The 17832-nt window shown below is 36.9% G+C and overlaps 1 protein-coding gene across 10 annotated transcripts in view; it reads left to right on the forward strand.

Annotated features, from left to right (window-relative positions):
* Cdk12 (cyclin dependent kinase 12) overlaps positions 1-17832 on the forward strand; it is an 83429-nt gene that overhangs the window by 21640 nt on the left and 43957 nt on the right. For all 10 annotated transcript variants that reach the window (XM_046420352.2, XM_046420350.2, XM_058571581.1 and 7 more), the window contains exons 4-6: positions 902-1041; positions 4775-4945; positions 9985-10174. In XM_046420352.2, coding sequence (XP_046276308.1) covers positions 902-1041; positions 4775-4945; positions 9985-10174 — 501 coding nt within the window. The remainder of the gene's footprint in view (positions 1-901; positions 1042-4774; positions 4946-9984; positions 10175-17832) is intronic.

Here is a 17832-nt window from a genome sequence, read left to right on the forward strand (position 1 = left end):
TCATTGTCTTTTTTAAAAAAAATTTTCCTTTTAGTTGTATTTGGGCACAATAGCTTTATTTTATTTATTTATATTTATGTGATACTGGAGATTTGAACCAGGGCCTCGCACATGCTAGGCAAGTGTTCTACCGCTGAGCTCCAACCCCAGCCCTTCATTGTGTCTTTTGAGTTCATGATACTAACAGTGTTAAAGAAGTAAAAAGCCCTTTTAATTCAGGGTGCCAACATGCACACATTAATGAAATATTATTTTTTTTCCCAAAAAGCATATAAATTGTCACAATGTAAAGATAGTGTAAACTGGGTCTACTTTTATTGATTTCATCTCTCTGTTAATAAAAATAGTTACCAAATATTTTTTTATGAATTTTTAAATATTTATTTTTTTTTTTAGTTTTCGGCAGACACAACATCTTTGTTTGTATGTGGTGCTGAGTATCGAACCCGGGCCACCGCATGCCAGGCGAGCGCGCTACCGCTTGAGCCACATCCCCAGCCCCCGTTACCAAATATTAAGCATGTGTTAACTGCCAAAGTTTTATATTTTATTTTCATAGTAAGCCTAGGATATAGGGATTCTTTCCCCATTTTATAACTGAAGCCAGTATTGAAGAGAGATCACAAAGTGAGCAACCAACTTATTATTTGATCCCCAGTCTTCCTGAAGCCAGAATCCTAACTCTTTTTCTCATTGTCAAAGATTTTTTTAAGCTATTTTATATCATTTGACTTCTGCCTTTTCAATAAAAAAATTTAGACAATACAGGAGTTAGACACACATTTAATTGTGTAAAATATCATGTTTTATTAAAGATTTTCTGTCAAAGATGGTAATGGTGATAAAGGAGCCAGTGGAGTCATCATGAAAAAATAACATTTTTAACTATTTTTATTTTTAGAATTTGTTGTCCTCGTTATGGAGAAAGACGACAAACAGAAAGTGACTGGGGGAAACGATGTGTGGACAAGTTTGATATTATTGGGATTATTGGAGAGGGAACCTATGGCCAAGTATATAAAGCCAAGGACAAAGACACAGGTAAATATTGCCATAAAAGCTTTGATGTTGGGTTAACAGTTTAACAAATCTAATTGTTTTTTTTTTTTTGTGTGTGTGTGTGTGTGTGGTGCTGGGGACTGAACCCAGGGCCTTGTGTGTGTGAGGCAAGCATTCTACCAACTGAGCTATATCCCCAGCCCCAAATCTGATTGTCTTAAGAGGATTATCAAAAACAAATTTTGTCTTTTAATTTAATTTGATTGCCAAAAGTTATTAAATAGACTAACATTTTTCAAAAGAAAACTGCAGCCAGGCTCTGTGATGCATGCCTGTAATCCCAGCTACTCAAGAGTCTGAGGCAGAAGGATTGTCAATTTGAAGGCAGCCTGGGCAGTTTAATAAGACCCTGTTACAATTATGAAAAAGCAGGGAAAGTGGAGCTAGAGATGTAGATTAGTGGCAGAGCACTTGCCTACCATGTGTGAGTCCCTGGGTTTAATCCCCAGTACTAGAAGGTGGGGTGAGGTATTCATTTCAGGACTTTTTTTTTCCTTTTTTAATATTTATTTATCTTTAGTTTTAGGTGGATACATTAGTTTGATTTTATGTGGTGTTGAGGATCGAACCCAGTGCCTCATGCATGCTTGGCGAGCACTGTACCACTGAGCCACTACCCCAGCCCCTCATTTCAGGACCTTTCATATCAAAATCTGCAAATACTCAAGTCCCTTATGTAAAATGGCATGGTATTTGCTTTTATGCCTGTTCACATCCTTCTGTATACTTTAAATCATCCATAGAGTACTTACAGTACCTAATTCAAGGCAAAGTTATGTAAATCAAGAGTAACATCTGTACATAATCAGTACAGGCACAATATTTCCCTTCAATAGGTTTAATCCACAATTGGTTGAATCTATATATGTAGAACCTATGGACATAGAAAGAGAACTGTACAATAATTATTCTTTGTGTGTGTGTGTGTGTGGTTTGGGTATGGTTTTTTTTTTTTTTTTATTGGTTGTTCAAAACATTACAAAGCTCATGACATATCATCTTTCATACATTTGACTCAAGTGGGTTATGAACTCCCATTTTTACCCCAAATACAAATTGCAGAATCACATCGGTTACACATTCACATTTTTACAAAATGGCATATTAGTGACTGTTGTATTCTGCTACCTTTCCTATCCCCTACTATCCCCCCTCCCCTCCCCTCCCATCTTCCCTCTCTACCTCATCTGCTGTTGTTCAATTCTCTCCCTTGTTCGCCCCTCTTCCCCCCTTTTTTTTTTTTGGTACTAGAGATTGAACTCGGGCACTGAGCGACATCCCAAGCCCTATTTTGTATTTTATTTAGAGATAGGGTCTCACTGAGTTGCTTCATTCATTCCTCACCATTGCTTAGGCTGGCTTTGAAATCGCAGTCTTTCTGCCTCAGCCTCCCAAGCCGTTGGGATAATAGGCCTGTGCCACCAGACCTAGCACACAATAATTATTCTTTTAAAACATTTCTCTTAGTCGGGCACTGTATTGTACACCTGTAATCCCAGTGGCTCAGGAGGCTAAGACAGGAGTATCATGAATTCAAAGCCAGCCTCAGCAATGTCGAGGCACTTGCCAACTCAGTGAGACCCTGTCTCTAAATAAAATACAAAATAGGGCTGGGAATGTCTCTCAGTGGACAAGTGCTCCTGAGTTTAATCTCGATGTTGAGTAGGAGGATCTCAAGTTTTAGGCCAACCTCAGCTACAGTCCTAAGCAACTTAGCAAGACCCTGTCTCAAAAAATAAAAGAGAGATGGGAATGTGGCTCATTGGTAGACTGCCCCAAGTTAAATCCCCAGTACTTTAAAAAAAAAAAAAAGTCCTCTTTTTATGGTTCATTCTAACATTCTGTAGCTTCCTGGAAATAAATAAATTTATTTATTTATTTATTTAGGATTGGTAATTAAACTTAAGAGAAGTTTACCACTGAACTATATCCAGAATCCTTTTTTTAATTTAATTTTAATTTTTTGGTAACAGGTATTGAATTTAGGGGCACTCAACTATTGAGCTGCATCCCCAGCCCTGTTTTGTTATTTATTTAGAGACAGAGTTTCACTGAATTGCTTAGTGCCTCACCATTGCTGAGGCTGGCTTTGAACTCGCAATCCTCTTGTATCAGCCTCTGAGCTGCTGGGATTATAGGTATGTGCCACTGCGCCCAGCTATATATATTTGTTGTTGTTGTTGATAGACTTTTTTTTTTTTTTAATTTTATTAGTCGTTGACGGACCTTTATTTCATTTATTTATATGGTTCTGAGAATTGAACCCAGTGCCTCACACATGCTAGGCAAGTACTCTGCCACTGAGCCACAACCCCAGTCTATCCTTTTAATTTTTTACTGTGAGATTGGGTCTTGTTGAATTGCTGAGGCTGGCCTCAACTTGCGATCTTCCTACCTCAGCCTCCCAAATCGCTGGGATTACAGGTATATACCACCATGCCTGGTTGCTCCCTGGAAATTTTAAAAGGGAGAAAATAAAAGTTGTAGGGTTGTAGGGGAGAAGTTCTTGAAATTTAAAATGAAATATTTAATTATTGGTATGTTTTAATAATTCAAACTTTTAGGCCTAACTGAATTTGAAAATAACAAATCCAAATTAAAAAAAAATACATTTGACAAGAAAGGAACATAGTTCCCATAGACGATTGAGGCAGGAAGTTTGAGGCCAACAGTCGCAACTTAGTGAGCCCCTTAGGAGTTTAGTGAGACCCTGTCTCAAAATAAAAATATAAACTAAGAACAGTGGTGCACACCTGTAATTCCAGTGCCTTGGGAGGCTGAGGCAGGAGAATCAAGAGTTCAAAGCCAGCCTTAGCAAAAGTGAGATGCTAAGTAACTCAGTGAGACCCTGTTTCTAAATCAAATACAAAAAAATAGGACTGGGGATGTGGCTCAGTGGTCATGTGCATGTGAGTTTAACCCTTAGTACCAAAAAAAGGAAAAGAAAAATAGAAAGGACTGGGATGTAGCTCAGTGGTAAAGTGCTTCTGGATTCAATTCCTTATCAAAATAAGTAAAGAAAAGAATATAAAGAACATAGTGGGGGCTGGGGATATACCTCAGTTGGTAGTGTGCTTGCCTTGCATGCAGAAGACCCTGGATTCAATCCCCAGCATGCATAAATGAATGAATCAATGAATGAATGAATCAATGAATGAATGAATAAAAATAGATAAATAGGGGATGGGATGTAGTTCAGTGTTAGGGTGCATTCTTAGGGTAAATTGAGTCCCTAATACCGAAAAAGAAAAGAAAGAATGGGAAATGTAAGTTTTTGTTTTTGGTGCTGGAGCTTTAATTCAGGGGAGCTCTACCACTGAGCTACATTCCCACTCTTTAGGGTCTTTCTAGATTGCTGAGGGCCTCACTAATTTGCTGAGTTTGGCCTTGAACTTAAGTACTTTTGCCTTGGCCTCCCAATCACTGGTATTGTAGGCAAGTGTCACTGCCTCTGGCAGGATTTTTTTTTTTTTTTTAAGGAAATAAAAATAGGTATTAAGTGTCTTTTAGAACAAGGGCATATAATACTGGTTCATGATTGTGGATAAAAAATGTTAAATTTGGACTGGAGTTGTGGCTAAGCGGTAGAGTGCTCACCTAGCACATGTGAAGCACTGGGTTCAATCCTCAGCACCACATAAAAATAAAATAAAGGTATTGTATCTACCTACAACTAAAAAATATATATTAAAAAATGTTGAATTTGTTTTGGCAGGAGAACTAGTAGCTCTGAAGAAGGTGCGATTAGACAATGAGAAAGAGGGATTCCCAATTACAGCCATTCGTGAGATCAAAATTCTTCGTCAGTTAATCCACCGAAGTGTTGTTAACATGAAGGAAATTGTTACAGATAAACAAGATGCACTGGATTTCAAGAAGGACAAAGGTACTGGCAATGAATCATGTGTCTACAGGATTTTTAAAAATTTTCCTCTCTTAGCTTGTTTTCCTATGTGAATTTTTAAACGGGTTGTGCTGAAGTCTAGCTTTTTCCCTTAATCTATTCCAGAATTAAGATGTTGGCAGATTGTGCCAAATGGTGTTGATTTTTTTGTAGTGTCCATTTTGCATCAATATACTCTGTATACTTCTTTTACTTTTTGTTTTATTTTTTAGTTGTAGTTGGACACAACACCTTTATTTCACTTGTTTAATTTTATGTGGTGCTGAGGATCGAACCTAGGGTCTCACACATGCGAGGCGAGCGCTGTACCACTGAGCCACAACCCCAGCCCACTCTGTATACTTTTTAAGCATCATTGTCAATATTAAAATGTGCATTTAGGTATGTAGGGTGTGCTATAACACCTTATAAAGCCAGCAGATAAACTTATCCAGATTTTTGTTTGTTTATGTGTAGCTCTGGGGCTCAATCCCAGGGCTTGATATAACATTTTGTGGGGGTTTCGTTTTTGTTTTTACAAAGTTTAAAATAGTAATTGACATTAAAACCCAGATTATTTAGGCTGGGTTACTCATACGCACACCTGTAATCCTAGCAATTTGCGGGGCTGGGCAATTTAGCAAATCCTTGACTCAATAAAAGGATTGGAGATGTAGTTCAGTGGTAGAATGCCCCTTTTACCCAATACTGCCAAAAAAAAAATCCAGAACCCAGATTTATCCATTACTCTCATGGTTACATCATCACTGTTTGTTATTGTCTATATGCATCCATATTTTTATAACAGTTTTGCATTGATACAGTTTAGAAATTCAAAGCAAGATTTTTGTTTTTGTTTTAGAGCATTATAGTTATACATAGTACATGTGTTCATTTTGACAAAATCATACATGCATGGAATTTGATTTCGGTCCCCTTCCTCACTGTCTTCTCTTCCCTCCTCCCTCTCCCATTCTCTTTTCTCTACTCAGTGCAGGTGTTTTCTAAAAATATTTTCATCAGATCACATAATGGTTTGATTATTGGAGTTGTAACTTTTGTCTCTGTTTGAGAAAATTGTTCATTGTTTTCATACTTATGTTTGAAGTAGTTTATACATTACATCATCCAACCTATTTTTGTACAACAAATCTGAAGAAGATTTAGAGATAGGCAATTGAAAATAGAGTCAAGTGAAGAAATGGCATCTGTGAATACATTCTGAATGTTAGAAGGTGATTGAAGTATATAAAACCAGAAAGGTAATAGATAAAAAGTTAAGCTTGACTATAAACAGAGCCTTAAGGATATTGGCACTAGGGGAGGAGCCATCCTAGGCATAATTCTGTGTATATTTAAACTTTCGGAATATACAAATATTATGTAACTAGTTTCAGTAAGAATGCATAGAAAATGTTACTTGGTTGTTTCTGGAGAGGTGCTTACTTTCATTCATACCACTCTTTACTGTTTGTTTGTTTATTTATTTATTTATTTTTAATATTTATTTTTTAGTTGTAGTTGGACACAATACCTTTATTTTATTTATTTTTATGTGGTGCTGAGGATTGAACCCAGGCCTCACACATGCTAGGCAAGTGCTCTACCGTTGAGCCACAACCTCAGCCTGCACTCTCTACTGTTTAAATAAATCATTTACTATGAACTACCTAAATTCATTTTGAAAAAAATTATAAAAATGAATGAATGGATGTGATACATGGGAAAACTGATTATAAAAATATTGAAAATTTGGAACAGTAAGAAAACAAAATGGCAATCATTTTTCTTTTAATTTAAATTTTTTTTTTTTTAAAAAAGAGAGAGATGAGAGAGAGAGAATTTTAATATTTACTTTTTAGTTTTCGGCGAACACAACATTTTTGTTTGTATGTGGTGCTGAGGATCGAACCCGGGCCGCACGCATGCCAGGCAAGCGCGATACTGCTTGAGCCACATCCCCAGCCCGGCAATCATTTTTTTCCCACTCCATCCTACCGCACCATTCTTAGAAAAAACCACTGTATTATTAACATTTTGGTATATTTGTTTCTAGTACTTTATATTATACATATTATATTTATTTGAACATAACTGAGATCCAAGTGTATTTAATGTTATATAACCTAACAAAAGCAGTTTCCTATATCATTAAATATGGCATAAAGATGCATGAAAACAAATTTACTAGTCCCTTTTGAGCCTTTAATTAGCAGTGTTTAAAAATATTGGGCTGGGGTTATGGCTTAGCAGTAGAGAGCTCATCTAGTACATGCGAGGTTCTGGGTTTGATCCTCAGCACCACATAAAAATATATAAACAAAATAACGGTAATGTGTACAACTAAAAAATAAATATTAAAAAAATATTAAGCCTGCAATTCCAGTGGCTTGGGAAACTGAGGCAGGAGAATTGTGAGTTTAAAGCCAGCCTAAGCAATGGCGGGGCACTAAACAACTCGGTGAGACCCTGTCTCTAAATAAAATACAAAATAGGGCTGAGGATGTGGCTCAGTGGTCAAATGCCCCTGAGTTTAATCCCTGGTACCAATAAATGAATGAATATATATATATATATTCTCGAACGTGCTAGGTGAGCTCTCTACTGCTGAGCCACAACCCCAGCCCAATATTTTTAAACACTTCTAATATATATATATGCATGCATATATATGTGTGTGTGTGTGTGTGTGTGTGTGTGTGTGTGTATGTATTATGCTTCTAGTTCTAGTCCTGGCTATTCAGGTGATTGAGGCAGGAGGGTGACTAGTTCAAGGCCAGGTTCAGCAACTTAGCAAGGCCCTCATCACTGTCTCAAAATAAAAAATAAATGGATAGAGGTGTAGTTCATTTGTAAAGTTCCCCTAGCCTACCTCCTACGTTCAAAAAAAAAGTTTAAAATGTTTCATACTGTTTCACATATTTAAGGGGTCCTTAAAGCCTACCCCCAGACTGAGTTCCTGTCTTCAGCTGGCTGTGTAGATCAGTAGTAGAGTGCTTGGCTCTCTAGTAGCATTCATAAGGCCCTTGGTTTATTCCTGAAAAAACAAAAACAAAACAAAATCCATGCCTTTACATTCTTAGTAAAAAGAATTTTAGACTGGGTAGATCATTATCTATTTCTTATATTTCTTTTGTTATAATATTTGCCTCTATGATGTACCTGCCAAAAGGTAGTGTGGGTTTCAAGTTGTTTATAGTATTCCCTTTTGTTTTGTTATTGGTGCTGGGGATTGAACCTGGGGCCTTGTGCATGTGAGGCAAGCACTCTAATAACTGAACTATATCCTCAGCCCGTTAAGTATTTTCTCTTAATGTATGTCTCCTTTTAAAATCTATTTCTGGCTGGGCTCCGTGGTGCATGCCTATAATCCCAGCAGTTTAGGTAGCTGAAGCAGGAGGATGATAACTTCAGAGCCAGCCTTAGCAACTCATATGAGGCCCTAAGCAACTTAATGAGACCCTGTTTCAAAAAATAAAATGGTTGGGCAGGGCGTGGTTGCACATGCCTGTAATCCCAGTGACTCTGGTGGCTGAGACAGGAGGATCCTAAGGCATCAAACAACTCATTGAGACCCTGTCTCTAAACAATATACAAAAAAATAGGGCTGGGGGGCTGGGGTTGTGGCTCAGTGGTAGAGCACTTGCCTAGTATATGTGAGGCCCTGGGTTTGATCTTCAGCACCACATATAAATAAATAAAGGTATTGTGTCCATCTACAACTAAAAAAATACATCTACAACCTAAAATAAATAAAAATAAAAAGGCTGGAAATGTGGCTCAGTGATTTAAGTGCCCTGGGATTCAGTTGCCAGTACCAAAAAAAATAAAATAATAATAATAATAATAATAAATTAATTTAAATAAATCTTCTGAATTTAGGAAGTTGAATTAGGTGATTGACTTTTTTTCTTTTCTTTTCTTTTTTTTTTTTTTTTGGTACAGGGGATTGAACTCAGGGACACTCAGCCACTGAGCCACATCTCCAGCCCTATTTTGCATTTTATTTAGAGACAGGCTCTCACTGACTTGCTTAGCACTTCACCATTGCTGAGGCTGGCTTTGAACTCTCAATCCTCCTGCCTCAGCCTCCTGAGCCACTAGGATTCAGGTGTGCCCCACTGCATCTGACTTGATCGACCTATGTTTTGATTCTTACGTACTTTGACTTTCACTAATAGTTTTTGCTAACTACACTAGGCTGCCTCTGTTGCTGCCTATTATCTAAGGAGGTAAAGACCTTTTCTTTTTTTTTTAATTTTTATTGTTGTTCAAAACATTACATAGTTCTTGATATATCATATTTCACACTTTGATTCAAGTGGGTTATGAACTCCCATTTTTACCCCATATACTGATTGCAGAATCACATTAGTTACACATCCATTGATTTATAAGACCTTTTCAAAAGTAGTCTTAGACAATATATAATAAATGGGTAGGGTTAAATTATAAACAAAACTTTATTTACATTAGTCAACAGACAGAATTTGGCCCAAGGTCTATAATTTCCTAAGTGATCATATAAAGTCTTTTAATACAATCTTTTTTTTTTTTTTTAAATATTGTTTTAACTGTTAATGGACCTTTACTTATATGTGGTGTTGAGAATCGAACCCAGTGCCTTGCACATTCTAGGCAAGCACTCTATAATTGAGCCACAACACGAGACCTCTTAATATAATCTTATCATGACAGTTGTCCTCTAAAGATTTAAATAGAGGAGTTGGGGATGTGGCTCAAGCGGTAGCGCGCTCGCCTGGCATGCGTGCAGCCCGGGTTCCATCCTCAGCACCACATACAAACAAAGATGTTGTGTCCGCCGAAAACTAGAAAATAAATATTACAAAATTCTCTCTAAAAAAAAAAAAGATTTAAATAAACAAAGAGAAGTGGAATCAGAAAATCAAATTCAAATGGTTTGGAAAGAAAATTATTTAAGTTTTTAATTTCTTCATCTATAAAAATAAGGGAGGGGTTATTTTAGAGTGCCTCATGATCAACTCCAAAATTTTTATTATTATTATTTTTTTCCTATGTAGGTGCCTTTTACCTTGTATTTGAGTATATGGACCATGACTTAATGGGATTGCTAGAATCTGGTTTGGTGCACTTTTCTGAGGACCATATCAAGTCATTCATGAAACAACTAATGGAAGGATTGGATTACTGTCACAAAAAGAATTTCCTGCATCGGGATATTAAGTGTTCTAACATTTTGCTGAACAACAGGTAACATAGTAACCAAATAAGGTCAAGCATTCTCTCCTTCTCAGCTAGCTAATTGGACTTATAAATAGATTTAGTAATGCAATTTTTTTCCTTTTACATACATTTGATGTTTTTACATTAGGAATAACTACTTATGATAGGGGTACTCTGATCAGAGAGCCACCAGACTCATTATTGGTAATAACGAATTAACAGAAAAGTAGGATTATAAAGATTTTTCTTATACGCATTATAGGGAATCACTCAGATCTTATAGGAATATTCAGAGAGCTCTTTGCTGTAATTAGAAAATAATGTGACCCTAAGCAAAGTCAAATATACATTGGATTCTTAGTGATATTTGCCTCGTTGAGTGGAGAAAAACATGCCTGCTTCTTGAACTGTTCATAAGCCTTTAGGGGTTACTGTCTTTTCGAGTAAACAGAGGTTTAGTTAGTAATTGGCCTTTCTAGCCATTACTTCTTCTAGGTTTTAATAGTGTAAACAGTCAGGATTTTGGTGATGAACAAGTGTTAATTTTCCAGAAGATTTTACCATCTGCTTTCTTCTTTTCTGATTATGTGCCTACACTGGTAATGATGATATATCAGATATGTTATGCTCAGTATCCTTTAGTATATCCCTACCTGCTAAGGGATGAACAAGAAGTCTGGTACCACTGAAATCAGGGCAGTGTTTGGTTCTTTAGACAGCTGGGTTTTTGCATCCATCTTTGCATTTTATTTTTCTGTTAAATGCCAACAAATATTACCTAGATAAAAATATAAAATGACTACGACATATTTTCTCTCTCTCTTTTTTTTTTTTTTTTTTTTTGTTGTTTGTTTGTTTGTGATGCTGAGATAGAACCCAGGGCCTTGTACTTGCTAGACAAGTTCTGTACCACTCAGAAATATCCCTAGCTCCCAGCATTTCCTGTTTTTGTGTAATATAATAACCAGCCATGCAGGATAAACGGAGACTCTCTTGTCTCATGGAATAGTTAGTCACTATGTAGCTTAGAGTTTAGTAGGGGAGCTACATAAATAAATATTTCATTTAGGAGCCATTTATTAAGCCAATTTTTCCCCCCTTAAATTGTGGAGTACCTCGAAATGTGCATCCTTGAGGAATGAATTGGAATTTATTAGAAATAATAACAATGGTCTATCAAATTTCTAGACAAAAGAAATTGCATACACAAAAGCAGTTAAACATGAAAACAGTATGTATGTCTGGAAAACTATTAAAAGGTCAGTATTAATTAGAGCAAGAAGATTGAAGCACCTAACAGGAGGAAATGAAGCTGGAAAGTTACTAGGTGCCAATTTAAGGATTATATATACCTTCTATGGAGCTGAAGCTTTATTGTAGTTGACAGGGGACCATTGAAGTGTGTTGGTTCCTTTTTTTTTTTTTTGTATGAATAATGCACTATTTTATTTATTTTATTTTATTTTTTTAAGAGAGAGTGAGAGAGAATTTTTTAATGTTTATTTTTTAGTTTTTGACAGACACAACATCTTTGTTTGTATGTGGTGCTGAGGATCGAACCCAGGCCACATGCATGCCAGGCGAGCACGCTACGCTTGAGCCACATCCCCAGCCCAATGCACTATTTTAAATTATAATTAAATACCAGAGGCATACACCTGTAATCCCAGTTACTCAGGAGTTTTGAGGCCAGCCTGGACAACAAAGCAAGACTCTCATCTTAAAAAAAAAAAAAAATTATTACTTTCTATTTCTGTGGCTCACAATTCCCATTAAAGATGAAGGTTGGTGACTCTACATCCATAGTAAGTAGTTCATCAAGAATTTTATGGGGCTGGGGATGTGGCTCAAGTGGTAGCGCGCTCGCCTGGCATGCGTGCGGCCCGGGTTCGATCCTCAGCACCACATACAAACAAGGATGTTGTGTCCGCCAAAAACTGAAAAATAAATATTAAAAAATTCTCTCTCTCTCTCTCTTAAAAAAGAAAAAAAAAGTATTTTATGATGGGGTTGAGGCTGTGGCTCAGTGGTAGAGTGCTCGCCTAGCATGTGTGAGGTGCTGGGTTTGATTCTCAGCACCACATATAAATAAACAAATAAATAAAGGTCCATCAGCAACTAAAAAATACTAAATAAAAAAAAGAATTTTATGATGGATGCTGGGGTTGTGGCTCAGTGGTAGAGTGCTTGCCTATTACACGTGAGGCACTGGGTTTGATCCTCAGTACCATATAAAAATTAAAAAATGAAGGTATTATATCCATTTACAACTAAAAAATGAATTTAATGGGGCTGGGATTGTGGCTCAGTAGTAAGAGCACTTGCCTTGTGTGTGTGAGGCCCTGGGTTCCATCCTCAGCACCACATAAAAAACAAAGGTATTGTGTCCATCTATAACTAAAAAAAAAAATTTTTTTTAATGTATTTAAAAAAATAAAGAAGAAAAACTTGATAATGACTGGGTATGGTGACACATGCCTGTAATCCCACCAATTTGGGAGACTGAAGTAGGAGGTCACAAATTCAAGGCTAGTCTTAGCAATTTAGCCAGGCCCTAAACAACTTAGCAAGACCCTGTTTCAAAATAAAAATAAAAGGGCTAGGTATGGCCGAGCACAGTGACACAAGTTCCTGTAATTCCAGCAACTCAGGAGGTTAAGGCAGGAGGATCCTGAGTTCAAAACCAATCTCAGCAAAAGCAAGGCACTTGGCAACTCCATGAGACCCTGTATCTAAATAAAATAGAAAATAGGGCTGGGGATGTGGCTCAGTGGCTGAGTGCCCCTGAGTTCAGTCCCTGGTATTAAAAAAAAAAAAGAAAATTGATGAAGACTATCATTTGTAACTCTTTGGACTCTATTAATATATTTTCTTGGGCTGGGGATGTGGCTCAAGCAGTAGCACACTCGCCTGGCATGTTGAGGCCCGGGTTCGATCCTTAGCACCACATACAAACAAAGATGTTGTATCCGCCGATAACTAAAAAAAAATATATATAATATATATATATATATATATATATATATATTTTTTTTTTTTTCCTTATGTTCCCTTTACTCCTTCATGGGGACTTTCTTAGAGCAAGGAGTTATTGCAGTTCTGCTTTTAACTTTCCCAGTCCCTGACGGCCCATAGTCTAGACAGTTAGGAGGTCCTAGGCTAAATTGAACTGCCTCTTTAAGTTGCTAAGCAGAACGTATGATCCCATAGACTAGCAAATCTATCAGATATTTGTCCTTGCTCACTTAATTCTGTTAACTCAAGGCTTCTGTCAACTTTGAGGCTTCTTGGGTGAAATGGTCGTGGGGTGGTAGAATAGTGAGAGGTTATCAGCAGGGCAGGAAAGAAAGATCAGTTGACAAAAGAGAAGACTAGGGCTGGGCTCATGATCTTCATTTTATTTAATTTATTTATTAATTTTTTTAGTTTTAGGTGGACACAATACCTTTATTTTACATTTATGTGGTGCTGAGGATTGCACCCAGTGCCTCTGGCATGCTAGGCAAGCGCTCTACTGCTGAGTCACAACCCCAGCCCCTTCATTTTATTTTTATTACCCAAGTATAAATAACTTCACATTGTTTTAGATAGAGGTGAGATAGTCTTTTTTTTTAAAAATGGGAATAATCACTGTGTAGCCATAGATTAGAGGCAGGGGGACTATTAAGAACACCATAAGATGGGCATGGTGGTGCATACCTGTAATCCCAGCAGCTCAGGGGGCTGAGACAAGAGGATCAAGAGTTCAAAGCCAGCCTTAATAGCAGCAAGGCGCTAAGCAACTCTGTGAGACCCTGTCTCTAAATAAAATACAAAATAGGGCTGAGGATTTGGCTCAGTGGTAAAGTGCCCCTAAGTTTAATCCAGCCGCCCCCCCCCCCACAAAAACAACATTAAAAAGAGGATCAGTGCTTGAACTAATCAAGGCCCTGCCTATAGGTATGGACAGAATGTGTTTGATAGAGTAGTCTTGGGTGAGTGAGTAAAAGATGGGGAAGGAATAAGAGAAAGTAAGATAACTCAAAGATTTTTGAAAAACCCTCAAAAAAATGATTGGTGGTACTACCAGTCATTATAAATAATATAAAAGAAAGAGCAGGATAGGTGAGGATGAAAAGTGAACCTCTTCTGGGATCTGTTGTGTATTCAGGATTGTGATAGCTAATAGGCATATGGTCATGTGGGAGCTTGAAACTATCAATATAGATTTGGAAGTTAGTGTAGAAAAAAATGTGAAGTGGAACCCAAGAGAAATAAAGAGGAAGGATAAGGGAAAATACCATCAATAGAAGATAGTCAAATTTTAAAAAGGACTGGTCTTAGGTGTCAGATAATATTGACAAATTAAGACCTAAGAAGAGAGTTTGCAAATTAAAAGGCCAGAGGTGAAATTAGTGTAGGATATGGGGTGAGAGAATGTGTAACATAATTAATGGGAAGGAAGTAACAGGCATGTCTGAATCTGTTTTATCATTTATTTTGAGAATAGCAGAGTATTGAACATTTAAATGCTAATAGTAAAGAAGATCAGTAAGAAGAAGTTGAAGATTCAGGAAAGAACTAAAATAATTTTAAAAGAGGGCTGGAGATGTGGCTCAAATGGTAGCGCGCTCCCCTGGCATGCGTGCGGCCTGGGTTCGATCCTCAGCACCACATGCAAACAAAGATGTTGTGTCCGCCAAAAACTAAAAAATAAATATTAAAAAAAAAATTCTCTCTCAAAAAAAATAAATAAAAATAAAATAATTTTAAAAGAGCAGAGTTCTAGGGGACACAGAATTAAGGCTACAAGTAGAGAACGATTAAAGAAAAAGAGGAAAATAAGATTATAGATGCAAGAAAATTTGTAAGAGGATGTTAAGGCAGTCACACCTCCCCGCTGATGACCTTTTTTTTTTTGGTAGCAGGCATTGAACCCAGGGGAACTTAACCATTGAATCACATCTCCCTGACCCCTGTTTATTTTGAGACAGGGTCTCACTAAATTGCTTAGGGCCTTGTTAAATTGCTGAAGCTGTATTTGAACTTGGAATCCTCCTTCCTCAGCCTCCCAAGATGCTGGGATTTACAAATGTACACCACCATGCCTGGCTATAATGACTTTTTTTTCAATGAAGAATTATTTACTGTGAGAGTATAGGAGATGAATTCAGGCACTAAGGAGAATGCCAAAGGTTTGTAATGACAGCCAAGCAAAATAGAAGAGGTTATTGATTGAAATCAAGTAAAAGGACTAAACCAACAGTATTCAAGCCTTACTGAGAGAGGAAAATATACAGTTTGGAGTGCTACCAATGATAATTGTATGCTTTTTATATCTTAAGCTTTTGTTTAGTTCTCTAGAAAAGGCAAATTGTTGATCTAGAATTAAGTACTTAAGGTTTAAATATATAAAAGGGTCACAATGAAGATAGTAGTTTGGCTAATTAATCTATGGTCCAGGCTGGTTAGGTAAGAAAGAATAATGTGACATAGGGCTGAATTTGGAGGAAATGGAGGCATCTAGTACTTGAAGATCTTGTCAAAGGCAGTTTAAAACCTGGGTCTCACTGGGCATTGTGGTGCATACCCCACAATCCCAGCAATTTGGGAGGCTGAAACAGGAGGATCACAAAAGATGGGGATTTAGCTCAGAGGTAAAGCACACCTGGGTTCAGTTCCCAATACATCTCCCTCAAAAACAAACAAAACCAAAACCATGGTCGCAGAAGGATTTCCTTTGCATCTTGTTACGTATCTTTTTCCTATGATTTATGACATAATAAATAGCATGGCATTTCTTTTCTATTTTATGTCGTCAAAGTTCCTTATTTTGTATATCATTCTGTTAGCTTAGTTGGAAGAAAAAGCAATAGTAATTGTGCTCTCAGGATGTTCTATGATATTATTTCATTCAAGAAACATTTAGTATCTCATGTGGGCCAAGCAGTAAATATTTGAGGTGCTGATGAGATTGAAGTTTGGCCTAATTTCCATTACTTATATCTGTTGCCATTTTAACTTTCAGTCTTTCCGTATGCCTTGATTTGTGAATCATCTCAGACTTTCAGAGTAAGGGAGTATGGATATCAAGAAATTTGAGGGGCTGGGATTGTGGCTCAGCAGTAGAGTGCTCACCTAGCATGGGCGGGACCTGGGTTCGATCCTCAGCACCACATAAAAATAAAAGGTATTGTGTTGTGTCCATCTACACCTAAAAAATAAATTAATTAATTAAAAAAGAAATTTGAGAAATCCTCTTTCCCTTTTTTTGGTATTGGGTATTACACTCAGAGATGCTATATCAGAGATGAGCTATATCCCCAGTCCTTTTTAATTTTGAAAAAGGGTCTTGCTAAGTTGCTTAGTGCCTCACTATGTTGCTAATACTGGCTTTGAACTTGGTGATCTCCCTGCCTTAACCTCCTAAATCCCTGGGATTACCGAACCACCATGCCCAGCCTCCCTTTTTGTCTTAATATAACTCTTCCTTCATTTTTTTTTTCTCAGAATTTGCTTATAAATTGAACTTAGAAATATAATGATGTAATGATGTTTGGGGCAACTGGGTAAGGTGTCCATAATCTCTACTAGGAATGAAAAGCATTTATTTAATGTAGACTTCCATGCTTTGTGGGGAGTACCTCCTTAGCATAACCTTTTTTCTGTCTCATCTGTCAGGCACCTGAAATAACACCAGCCCCTTAGAAAAGAGTGAGTTGGGGCTGGGAATGTAATTCAGTGGTGCAGTGCTTGCCTAGCATGCATGACATTCTGGGTTCAATCCTCAGCACTCAAAAAAAAAAAAAAGAAAGAAAGAAAGAAAGAAATGCAGATTTATGAGCCATGACCTGCTTAATTGGCTTCTGTGAGAATGGGGCTTAGAAACTTGTAACAAGTTCTTCAGGTGAATGTTTGATATACTAGTCTGTCTTTGACATAGGAGGTAATGGCAATATGTTAGTAGAAGGTGCCTCATGCATTATAAAAATTGTTTGCTCAGGTCATAGCTCTAATCCGTTTTAAAAATCTGTTATAGCTACAGTATTGTTGTGATTTACTTTTTTTCTACATTTATTTATTGGTTCTTTTTAGTTATACATGACAGCAGAAACCATTCTGATATAATTTACAAGCATGGAATATATCTTCCAGTTAGAATCCCATTCCTTTTTTGGGGGGGCGGGTACAGGGTATTGAATCCAAGAGTGCCTAACCACTGAGCCACATCCTCAGCTCTTTTTTATATTCAGAGACAGAATCTCACTGAGTTGCTTAGGGCCTCCCTGCGTTGCTAAGACCTCTTAATCCTGCCTCAGTCTCCCGATAGGATCCCATTCTTATGAATGTTCATGATGGTAGTATTCACTGTGTTGTTTTCATATATGTACATGGGAAAATTATGTCAGATTCATTCCACTTTCTTTATTTTTCTTATTCTCTCTCCTTTTCCTCCTTCTTCCATTGTTAATCTATTGCACTCCTATTCTATTCTCACACACACACCTGTGATTTACTTTTTATTATGAAAAATGTCAAAATTATAAGAAAATTGAGACTAATAGGTAGTTAATAATTAATACTTGTACCATGAATATTTTACGGTATTTGTTTATTTTTCTGCTTTAGCTCTTTTAAAGTGAATTGTAGGCATTATTACATTTGACACTAAATACTCTGGCAAAATTATTTCCTAGTGTCTTCTA

Source organism: Marmota monax, unplaced genomic scaffold (assembly GCF_021218885.2).
Source record: "Marmota monax isolate L192 unplaced genomic scaffold, Marmota_monax_Labrador192_F-V1.1 WCK01_AAM20220418_F8-fsc00064, whole genome shotgun sequence".
NCBI lineage: Eukaryota > Metazoa > Chordata > Mammalia > Rodentia > Sciuridae > Marmota > Marmota monax.